The sequence below is a fragment of the Motacilla alba genome, chromosome 6 (assembly GCF_015832195.1).
Source record: "Motacilla alba alba isolate MOTALB_02 chromosome 6, Motacilla_alba_V1.0_pri, whole genome shotgun sequence".
NCBI lineage: Eukaryota > Metazoa > Chordata > Aves > Passeriformes > Motacillidae > Motacilla > Motacilla alba.
In genome coordinates, this window is record NC_052021.1 from 14935153 (window position 1) to 14947461 (window position 12309).

Genomic DNA, 12309 nt, shown 5'->3' on the forward strand with positions numbered 1-12309 from the left:
TGCATAATAAACATCAAGTCTCAAAAGGCTGTTTTACTGCTAATTTCAGGCAATGAAATATATTACGTACGTATTCATGTTACATGCAAAACACTCTGTATCTGGAGCACAGCCTTCCCTAAATCCAGAGTGTTCATCTGGTGAAATCTGTCACCATTTACAGAATGCAAAAGTTGCACTGACAAATGCTTTTTACTATCAGACATAAAATGTGTTTGTTATTGTACTGACCTTGGGAGACAAATAGGGAAGCTTTGTCCTTACCCTGCAAGACAGCCACAGCAGCTGGCTATGCTTTAGGACAGGCCAGACTAAAATAGGTCTGTCCGTGTGAGGCTGATAGAAGAACCCTGGAAATTCTGCAAGTTATTTGAGTGCCATCAATAGACCCCAAAATAAGTAATATGTCTGAAAATGAATCCCAAAGTTAGATCATTGATTTAATTTAAAATTCACTGATCCACAGATTGACAACAATCTAATTTTTTGAAAAAAGTTATTGTGATTAGTAACTGCCTCACCTCTTAAAAAACCCCAAACCTATCTTTTTATAGAGCTAACTGGGGCAGGAGGTGTGTTTGAACTCTGCCTTGTCCTCTGGAGGGACACTATGTAGCCAGAGCAGCATAGCCTTCTAATCACATGCATTTGGTAATTATCACCACAGAGAAACAGCCAGCAAATATAGAGGGGATGAGGGAATGTAACTATTTCCAGGGACCCAAAAACTAGGTATGTTCCAAGCAGAACAATTTTTAAGTACAGTGAAATCTTACTTGTAGCATGGATAAGAAAAATAATAGGTAGAATGAGAGGTGATTTTCAAGCTGAACTTTTCTTGAAATATTCTCTCATATGCTGTTATTATTCCACAGTAATGCTTCTTTTAGGGCAATATTTTACACCAATGTTACCATCTCCATGGCACCACAGACAGGGAGCCTTTCTAAGCACACAATTTCTCTCACACTCAGTTTAGGAGCTCTTCCATTTTTTATGAATTTACACTGCACCACTGAATTGAGATATTTGATCCAGAATGATAATGCTTTGCTTTTCTTCATTACAGCCCATACTCAACCTCCCTTACAAATGTCACTCGGGAGTGCCAGGGCCTTGGGAGGCAGAAAGCCCAGCCAAAACTTGCCTGTGAGTACCTGGTAAAGTGAGGACCTGAAGACAGCTGCACTCCATCTTTCTCTCACTTGAGAGGCAGCTCAGGTCAACATGACTCTAAACTTTGGAGATGATCTGCCTGCTAAGCTACAGCACATTTATGATTCGCGGGTTTTGAGTTTGACTTGGCTTCATTTTTTAACTTTTGCATTTGGCAGCTGACAGCTATTAACTGTCACACTCCAATAACCAGGGGGTAGTTAGAACAGCATTAAATATTTGCACTGTGCAGCAAGGCTATACTTCATCTCAGCACACATGAATCCCGTGCTCTTTTCACACTGGAAGAAAACCCACCTTATTGCTATTCAAATCTATCCGTCTCTCTTCCCATACTGCCATTACACATGCAAGGCTCGTCAGTGTCACTGACACAAAAAACCCCTCATGCTTTATACTAACACCAGTGACACCTGAAAAAAAAACCCAGACACAAAAGAATTACTGGTTTTTAAGAATTTTGCTTATTTGGTCTTCATTTTCTAATAAGGTTACTTATTCCATGTCTTCATCAAAGTATTTCTCCTGCCCTGCAAGGCTGCATGTTTTCTTTCACTGGAGCAACTTACAGATAATTCCATATGGAAAGTGGGTAACTGAGGTTTCTCCATTTTGTATGTCCCTGGTAAATTATGAAGCTTTGTTTTGAAGACAATTTTTTCCTCTCCTTGCCTAAACTGCCATTTTGAGTCTAATCTTTTAGGAAATATCCTACATAGGCACTCCTTGTGGTCCGCTTTTAAAAAAGCAAAATTTATTTTGGCCTCTGCAGGAAGCATTTAAAGCACATAATGAATAATGTTTGACACAGGAGTCAGTTAGCAGTCATTTTAGATTAATAACACTGCCCAGAAAAAAACCTTGCAGGGGATTAGACCAAGGGAAAGATGCTTAGGCAATAACCTCTGAGCCAGCTGGTTGCTGAACTATTCACAATAGACATAACTATCTCTGAAGGTCTTAAGTGTGAGAATTATCTCTGGGAAGAGAACAATGAGTTAGTGAGATATAAAACAATAGTCTCATGCTCTAACACAAGCAGTTAGCACTGCACATGTTCTCTTCTCACTTAATCTGCAAGACTTTCAGACAGTAGCAGTTGGTGCCCAAATTAAGACTTCCTCTTTCCCTTTGATCTTATGTAAAAACTAATGAATTGTATAATCTCCAACACCTCTGAAATCCCGCTGGTTAAAGGGAAACTCTCCCTACCTTTCCCATGCCTGTCTCAATTCGCTAAATGGGAGCTATATTTAACAGCAGGCCAATCACATGATCACTGCAAAGGAACAGCACAAGGATCTGTAATCCTAATGCTCTGGAGCTGTGATTGCTGTAAATCCTTTGCAGAATGATTTCCTTTAAATCCCAAACATGTCATCACACTTTTAATTAACATTTCTTTATGAAAACTGTGGATAAGACCCTTTAAATTAAAGATTGTTCCCAGACTTGTCATCTTAAAACAGTGTGCATTCCTATTGTCATTTTCATGTAGCATATTTTATTTCACTTTCATATAAGTAAAGCTTTTTACTTCCCCTTTCCCCTCCTTTGCCTCTCCTATCTTAACCCTCACACAAGTAGTAACAGCTAGGACTATTTTTCAAGGGTAAACAAATAGCCCCACATTAGTTCACACACAAAACAGAGCATTCAAATATTCAAAAAACCCAGAAATGAACCCGGGAAGAGATGTGGCTGATACTGTCCTACTTGAATTATTCTTACCACTTTCACTTCTCAAGTTTACCACCTAACTGAGCTTTTCATCTTTACATATAAAAAGAGATTGAGTGAGGAAAGTGATTTGCCCAAAGTTACACAGTAGCTCACCTGCAGAAACAGAAGCACAGCCTTTATTTCCTGATTCCCAGCTCATCATTCTGTTCAGCTATTTAGCACGTGGCTTTTGGAATACTGGGCCTTTTTCCTTGCCTGTTAATCTGAGCACCATTGCTACCCGCTTGGTATTAAAACAAGCCTAAAATGCCCTATGCTGGGCTCAGGAGATACAGCTCTATTTCCAGCAAAAGGAAAGTTTTATATAAGTGGGGGATGCTTTGGCTGTTGGCTAGTGGGAAGTGGATTTTCAGTATTTGTTTTCCTGACAGTAACCCAGGTAAAAACGCTGTGTTTGAATAATGGCTCAAGTTCAGCGACAGTCACTTCTGTTATCCCATCTGGGATTTGAGAAGTGGCACACATCACTGGCAGACAACTCTTTCAATGATGTTTTTCAGAAAGCCCAGTTTTCTAACACACCTCTTTGTGGAATAAGCTGGAAGACAGAGGAAGACTATTTGTGAGAGAGAATATCAAGGGTGAAAACATTATTGATTATATAGATAAACCCTCCACTTCAGCAGTAAGAAGCAGGAAAGGAATACAGATCCTGCAAAAATTCCAGAATGAAATAATCAGGCAATCCGACAGCACAACTTGAAATTATTTAGCATGATTTAGCAATATGTTTCTAAGTATCTATATAGCATCCAAAAATATCCATTGACAGATATTGGAGAAATAATGAATGGCTAAATAGAGCAGGTCAGACTCTGATGCCCTTCTATGAATTGGGTAGTAGTTTATTCCTCAGCTGCTCCCACTAGCTTCAAATTATGCTTTGTAGCTGACACTCAAAGCCAAATGTCAGGAGCCCAAACTCATTGAACAGATCAGTGGAAAAGCTCAGAACAGAACCTCTGACTTGACTCTTGCATCCTGAACTGAAAACAAGGAATAGAGGAAGGTGGGAGGGATGGCAGGCAGGCAGGCAGGCAGGAAGGAAGGAAGGAGAAAGAGTCTCCACAATGTCATGACTACTTGCCTTTACATATCCTCCTTTTCTTCACAGTATGCAAGTGTCTTCTAGTTTCATTAGTAAGATAAACAATGTTTACATATTTATATTCATTCTAAATCAGCCATAATTATCAGGCCAGGACATAGGTAAATGTTTTTTCAAAAGGAATGGAAAGTGTCATGGGTGTAGAGCAAGAGGAACAGCAAATTTAACCACAAACCATTGGGGTTTTCCTTACTGACAGGCAAATTCATGCAGTAAGAGTGGTGTGGCATATGTGACCATATATTAAAAGCAGGGACTGCAACACATCCATCTTCAGCCTGTCAGTTTTTCTTGATTAAAACATATCACAGGGATACATCAAGTTAAGAAATTAGAAATTAACTATGAGATGTAAAAAAATCACATTCTTCTGATCAACCCATAAAGCCTGAAGACCATGCACATTGCAGACTCTTAGTTTTGTTTGCCATTCTATTTTCACTCCAACATATTATTTTCTCTTCCTCTCACCTATGCTCAAACATGAGAAATGTACAGCCTAAAGCTCTTTTAAGAGTGGCACTATGATGAAACCAGAGCAGTCCTACTTGCACAAAGCTGCACCCGTTGGCAGAGAGGCAAGGGCTGTACATGGAGCCTTTCTCAGGTAGCCAGTGTGAGGCAGAGGCCCTGCAGAAGGGAGGGACTCACCGAGCTGTGCCCTGTGCTTGCGGCGCCGCGGTTCCGCAGACCCGTGAGCGTTTGCAGAAGTCGCTGGTTGATGCCCTTGCAGGAATCCCACACCCGGTGATCTCCAAGATGACAGAGCCTGTTGTCCAGTGTGTCAGACTGGACAGTGACCAACAAGGGAATTGGGATCTCAGCCTTGATTCCTCCCCATGCTCCTCGTAATAAACTGCAATAACAGCATTCAATCTCTGTGTGTCCCTCGTTCCATCCTGGGCAGTAAAGTGTGAACCCCACACCGACTTAACATTCTTAGGTGAACCCTAGCCTTTAATTTTTCATCTTTTCTGTGGTACAAACACCAATTTGATGCTCCTTCTCTTCCCTACTGCTGAGATCAGCCTTCAACACCCACCTGGACACTGGAAGTCATGTATAAAACATTCAGATTTGGCATGCATGTGGGTTAAGCACCCATATCTTGTTCCCATTTCAGTAGGATACACAGAAAAAAGACAGACACATACCAAAACAAAACCAGGAGTTACTGTATGACAATTTTTTATTTATCAGTATCAAATTACATAGCAAAGTAATGAATGCAGTGTCAGATCACCTTTTTGAATACTGTAAATACAAACAAAATCCACCATATTGCTTAATTATCCAAAGTAAATTAAAAGTTTAAAAATGTGCGTTTCAGAGATTCCATTTGGCATATCCTGTCAATGTATCCTGCATAAATATTTCTGTACCTCATTTTCATTATGTGTACCTTAATGCAGCCTCTAGAAAACACACATGGAGGAGATAGGACCTATCTGTATGTTTATTTTCATCACCAACTCATGCATCTGCCCTGAAATCACTGAAAGTACCTATCTGCTAGCTCACCTGACAGATAAAAGTGACTGTACCTATAGACCTAGAGATATACTGAGAGATGAAAGGGGCCAGACCCAAAGCTACTGCCACCAGTGCAAGATGGCTGAATGCAAGATATCACAACTGTGAATCAGGCCTTTAAATTACTGACAAAACAGAGATGTACTTTCATGGAAGCTGGACTATCTGATGGCCAGATCCTGTACACTCCAATATGTATGGAAATTCCTGGGACATTTACACCACTCTTTACACAGGTCTGACTCTACTAGATAGATAGAACAACTCCCTGTTTATAAGGTTAAGTTATGAATAAAGTCAGGTCTGTTGATTTTATGTAAGTTGAATAGGATTTGGCCACAGCTGGATACAAACTAGATTATTCAACAGAAGTATTTTAATGGTGTTAATCAGCAATGTCATTTAAATGGGACTTCCTTGGAAACTGTGTATATAGAACACTTTTTCCTGATGGATGAGATAATAAGCTTCACTTAGCACTGTTCCCAAAAGTTAAGACTAGTGAGACGTGGTAGATGTATGAAATGGAAAACACCATAGAAATATATATTTTGTTCAGAATACAATGAACAGAAGTACAGAAGCGTTGATGCAGGTACTGGAAAGGTAAGGAAAGGGAAGGAGGAAAAATTTAGGCAGCAATCCCATGGCAACACAGAAGTTACTCTTGATCCCTCCAATTCACCACTATCAGTGGAAGTCAGGCTTCTCTGGGAAGGTGCACCCTGAACGCTTGATAATGACGCTGGCTGCGTAATGCCCAGCCCGGATGCACTCAGTCACCGGCCGGTCATAGACGAGCTGGGACAGAAAGCCTATGGGACACAGTGGGAGAGAAAGAAAAGGAAGAAAACGGTCAGATTAGTTTTTTGAGTGTTTCAGTTTGTTACAGGACAAAGCACTGAACTACTGGCCTGCCTGTATGTACCCCTGCAGCCTGGCCAGTTTCAATTGAGAATTGCTCTTGAGTGAACTGCAGGGCTGGAATGGTGGTGCTGCCATTTCTTCATGAAGTCTCCATCTGGTAGCTTCCAGTAAATTAAAGATTATCAAGACTGATCACTATTAGTGTTCTCAAAATGATTTTAACAGAATTCCTGCTCTCTTCTTTATAGAGATAACCCCTGATTCCTCAAAGAACATTTTAAAAACAAAGAAGTTTTCCCTGCTGAAGAGAGTTCCTTCTGCTCTAACTGGCTACAGCTACAGCCCCAACACAACTGTGTGCAAGCTTTTCTCCAAAAAAGAGAAAGACACGTAACAGAGAAACATTATATTCGGAGTTACAGGTGCTCACAGTGCAAAGAAGGTGAAAAATCTTTACCTGATGAGGAAAGTTAGATGACATCTGCTGCCTTTGATAATGGGACATTTAATCTAAAACTTCAGCAACAGCAGGTACCCCTGAGCATGCGCAGATACCCCCCTGAACAGCCAACTGTGCAGAGAACCAGGCGCCTCTCAGAATCGGGGCACGCGGTTCATGGCTTCAGCTGCCACAGCCTGGCATGCACAGCTTGGAAACTCAGGAATCACCGGGACCTGAGTGCTTTGAAAATCTGAGCACCCCCTAAATGGACAGAGTAGGCAGTCCTAAAAAGGTACTTGGAGAAGTTTAGTACAAGCAGCACCAGAAACTTTATGGACTGAGTCCCTCATTTCTGAAGCATTTTGTCTTGGCTGAAACTATTGTGATCAAAAGCATGACAGAACTTATGGCAGAGGTGAAATATGTATTTTAAATTTGGAAGAGGCTTTCAAGATGTGAGAAGTAAACTTAGTACCTTATAATTTAAAACTCCATTCTCATTCTAGAGGTAATATTTTATTCACTTTTATCCTGTTTTTAATGTGTTTCAGATGTATCTCTCTTCCTCGTCCAATCACAGAAGGAAAGTGAGACTTGCCCAAAAAAATCAGAATTCTAGCAAGCTGAAAGATGTTCTTTTTAAACATTTCATCCACCATTTCAAGTTTCTGTCATGCTTAGGCTTTGTGCCTTGACAGTACAAATGTAGTCTTGAAACCATGTCTCTGCTAAGTACTGTGTAAAATTCATAAGTACCAACTTCTGACATACTACAAATTTTGATTCTAAGCTGATATGTTTTGCTAGCTTGCTTTCATATTCACTTTGTCTGTTCATCTGGTTTACTATTGGGAAAAGGTTCCGCATCATATTGTGATGCTGTCATTTAACCTGTGCTCTGTTTCTAAATACTTCCTTTTGCGATACACTACAGCATAATTTCAGAAGATAATAAAAATATTTCATCCTATGCAATGGTGTCTGCTCTTTGGAGATTAAATATCATGTAAAACAAGAAAAATAAGGTTAGATTAATGAAGGATAATACTGGTGAGCCAAATACCTGTTTCCATCAATTACCAATATCTATCTTGTCTTTTTGGTCATGACTGATAGTGAAAAGAAGCCTAATTGATATACAGTTTTCTCTAAACTGCACCAAATTGGAGAAGAGTTTGAAACTGCAAAGTCTATAAATCAAATGCTTTTCATTGGAATATGGAGGCCATAAAGAGTAAGCAGATTAGTTAAAAAAGGAGAACACTCATATGTTTCTGACATCAATACTTTTCTAGAGAACTATGTATTGGCTGGAATTTCACAGCTATTGACTGACACTAGCTGGGAAAAAAATGACTCATTCACCAACAAAAGGTAAGTCCATAAGCACGAGCGAAGAAGACAGGAGTTATCAATATACAAAGATAAGAATCTGAAACAGGAAGAAATTGTGCTGTGAGTACTATCACTGATGGCAGTCAAGGATGACAGACAACACAACTGTGGCAGGATGGTCCAGCTGCAATAGTTGGGTAACAGTTGAGAAATTCAAACAGCATGCCTGGCACAAATCAGATAGTTTCTGAATAACAAGATGAAAATGGTCTGCTCTCCATTAAATTAACATGCATTCTTAGGAGAAACTTTCTTGGATATGTGGAGGGTGTCAATCATTAAATTTAAACTGCCTGGGAGGCAGGAGCTTGCCAGTGTGCTTCTGGGTGGTTAAAACTTGAGAGCAAGTTGTAACCATATGTAAAATGAGGCTGTTAAGACAGTCCATTTCTGACTCAGGAAGTATGAAGATGCACTGGGCAGGTCTCCAAAGGCAAACATGGGGCTAGGTTTTGTGCAGAGCATGAATTCAGAGAGATGTTTATACAAGAAAGAACAACTATCCTGTACATTTATGATCAAGGCATCAAACATACATGAAGATGAGAAAATCCAGAGAGCAAAGGACCATAAAACATGAATCACTTTTCAATACCAACTAGACTGACACTGTCATCCCCTCCCAGGCTCATTGTAGTTTCAAGTTAGTATGAGTCTTTTGTCTTCAGCAAAGCTACTTCTTATTTATTCTGATCTAAGTGAAAGCAGAGTCAGGTGAAAAAACATCTTGTTCTAATTGGGGATAGAAATGAGAGATCTCTGTGATTTAAGAGTGTTGCAGAAATGAAATGACATTAAGTACAGCTGTCATATATGACATATAGAAACTGCAATGGGGAGTTTGCCCTCAAACCATTCTCTTTTCTGCTGAGTTTCTCTTAAAAGGTATGTGTTTCATAGATGAAATGGAAATAGCAGTATCTGACACAATATCGCATCGAATGACAATACAAACACACATATCACAAACAGAACTATATCACATAGTAAGACTAGGCAGTTGGCAAAGTAGACCCCGAGGGAACACCAGAAAGCAGTGTTGCTTGAGCAGAGAAGCAAAGAGCTCTATCAGGTTGGCTGCCTTAGCTGCAGAATGTTCTTTTTAGTTAATGCAGTAAAAAGCAACATGGTCAGAATATAACTGAGTTTCCTCCCCCAGTGTATAAGGCACGGTGATGCAAACCCCATGAGTCATACTCTCAAGGCATCGATTCAGATCTGAGCTCCAGCTGAAGAAGTTACTCCCCCATCTGTTTTCCACCATGCTGCTTTGCTGCTGGTATAACCTGATACCCTGTCAAAACGAGCCAGATCAGTTTAAACAGTAGCTGTTGAGCAGGGGATCTTTGCTAACGCAGCTGATTGAAACTGAAGTGGGTTAGTGAGCACTCAAACAGCCCAACGAGCGAGCAGGGTGGTGGAGGGAAGATGAGAAGCAGTTGAAGGCTGTAATCTCTTAAGGTGCCATGATTGGAAATGCAAGAAGATAAGTGAACATGGCTTCAGACTTACTTCACACTCCTCCTACAACTTCAGAGACCAAAAGGGCAGGATTGAACTCTGATCCTGTATCACAGGCCTGGGATCACAGACCTAGATCATCCCAGCACACACTAAGGTAGCTCAGCATCTACTTCATTTCTTTGTGGGCTGAACTGCTCCCTGGCTATCACTGGAATGGAGAGCAGAAAGCAGCAGTAAACTTTGGCTACACCAGACAGCCTCACTTCAATTTTACCAAAACAACTTCAGGCAATATTGTTTACCATGTTCTAACTGCAGCTGTTGTGCAGTAGCATTTCTGCACTGCTGGAGCTGTGGATGGTGTTGCAAGCATTGTGCACCACTCTCGTCACACTAGCCTATGGCTTTCCTGTCTGCCTCCTGCCCCCTTATCTGACATGCCAACTGTTTGTGAAGGAAGGGAAAATGCAGTTGCAGGATGTCTAGCAAGCCACCTTGATGTGACAAGCCATCTTGGTAAGCTTTCAGAGTAGACTGGGATGCCTTGTGCCCTTCACAGGCATGGATAGCCAAGTAACCACCTTGGACCCCCTAACAGCGAGAACTTCTTTGGAACTGGGTCCAATTCATCCCACTTATCTTCCCAGAAAAAAGACAACTTTGCTTCAAAAGTTGCTTTAAACCTTGGAGTAGTACAAAATGTATTTGCATTCTCAGACGACAGAAGTGATTACAGCACACCAATAGCTAATTTTAGCCCTTAATGATTTCTTTTCTGCTCAGGAGAAGAAAAGCGACTCCGGAATCACTTTGCTCTGAAAAGTGTGCCTGAAATGATTGAGAGTTTATCTTTATTACCTCCAGCTTCCTCACTACATATTCTCAAAGACAATGTTTGTGATTGTTAGGTCTAGAAACAGAATGAGGGATGGAAAAGTGGAGTTGCTTTGTTCCTTTTTGTGCTCCCCACCAAATGAAAGTCCTATAAGCCTAGTGCCAGAAGCGGTGCCAGACCCAAACTGAGGCTCTCACTGAGACCAGCTCAAATCTCTTTGGGGATGTCAGTATAAGTTTGAAAAGACACAGCAAGACAGCCCAATGACTGACACAAAAGGTGCTGTATTCACTTTGTTACTCCTTAGAGTTGCGTAGAACTTAAACATCATTAAAGGAGAGCCAAGTTGATTTTCTAAAAACCAGATATTTCAGAGACAATTTCACTGAAATCAGTGATTTCTTTGCAAGTTTTATTTCCAGATTATTAGTTGTAATTCTGAATGAACATTTAGTACTAGTGCAGTTGGGCAGGAATGTGGGAGTCCGATAGTGGAGATTTAAAACAGTTCTGGTCTGCTCCAGTAATGGTTTAACAACACTTAAAAACAGCTCATATTGAAGCCAAATGTTTCATTTCAAATTGTACACTTGACAATTAATTTTAATGACTGTTAATTACTAATGCTGGCTGAAAATCCATTTATAGCCTCCGACACCCAGCTCCCCACTACTTGTCTTTCTGCAGTTTCTCTCACACTTCCAACCTTTATAAAATGCCCCTGGCAAAATTAAGGTTTTTTTTTTTTAATGCAAGAGAGAAAAGCTGAAAAGCTGAAAAAATCCAATTACCAAATGCATCAATTATAAACAACTACAGGCTGACCCTGAGTCAGAGCCCCTCAAAACCTTTTTGCTATGTGAAGTTCCCAGACAATTCTGCTTCCAGATGAACCCTAAAGTATTTAACCTATGCTAGCCATTCACCATCAAAATTGTCCCAGCTACAAAAAGGATCCTGACCAGCTTAGCTGACTCCTCTTTTTTTGTATTTAAAATTTCTACAGCCTAATTTGTGAACTGCACTTTTAAAAATGGTGTTATTCCACCATGGGGACAGTTGCAAGCACCTTTTCATACTCTTGCTCATGTACAGAATTTATCACAGTTGCTGGGATGCTCATCTATTTTTATGTGATCCTACTAGATTTCCAGGCCAGCAGTGTGGGAAGATGCAGTTTTCAAGAAACATTACCTAATCAATGCCTTGTGGCTGATACGACTGGGGCTTTTTTTGAGGTCTTTTAGCGCTGTTGGAGCGGGCTAATGTTGTAGCATGAGCCTGGTCAGTGGTAATCGGGTGGTTGGCAATGCTGCTGCCAAGAGGCAACCAGCCACCCTGGATTTTGTAAAAGATGTTGGCATCAGTGGATTCTGCAATATAGCCACTGAATGACCGTACGTCAACATGCTGAGGTTTCTCCTTTTTTAATTTTGTGGCAGATGGTGGATATTACAGCCAAGAAGTGTGGTAAGCCAGAGGCCCTGCCCATTGCTATCAAACCAAATGTTGGCTATTCTAAATGGAAACGTTTTGATTAAGGGTGGGATTTGGCTTCTGTTTTCATGTCTTTTGGCACTGTGGTCTGACACATCAGACTTACAGTATATAAGACAAATTAAATGTAAGCATCTTCAAACACTCTATATTTCTTTCAACCTTTAAGCACTTTATCACTTTCACAAAATTTATTGTAAAAATGATGCCATACATGCATATATATGTTAATAACTACAAATGTATACG

At 40.4% G+C, this 12309-nt stretch overlaps 1 protein-coding gene across 2 annotated transcripts in view; it reads right to left on the reverse strand.

The window, feature by feature from the left end:
• Nucleotides 1-5198: 5198 nt before the first annotated feature.
• Nucleotides 5199-12309, reverse strand: part of ADK (adenosine kinase) — a 271173-nt gene continuing 264062 nt past the window's right edge. The window contains exon 11 of one of the 2 annotated variants that reach the window (XM_038141147.1): nucleotides 5199-6375. In XM_038141147.1, coding sequence (XP_037997075.1) covers nucleotides 6251-6375 — 125 coding nt within the window. In that variant the 3' untranslated portion in view covers nucleotides 5199-6250. The remainder of the gene's footprint in view (nucleotides 6376-12309) is intronic. The other variant, XM_038141148.1, reaches the window with a different exon arrangement.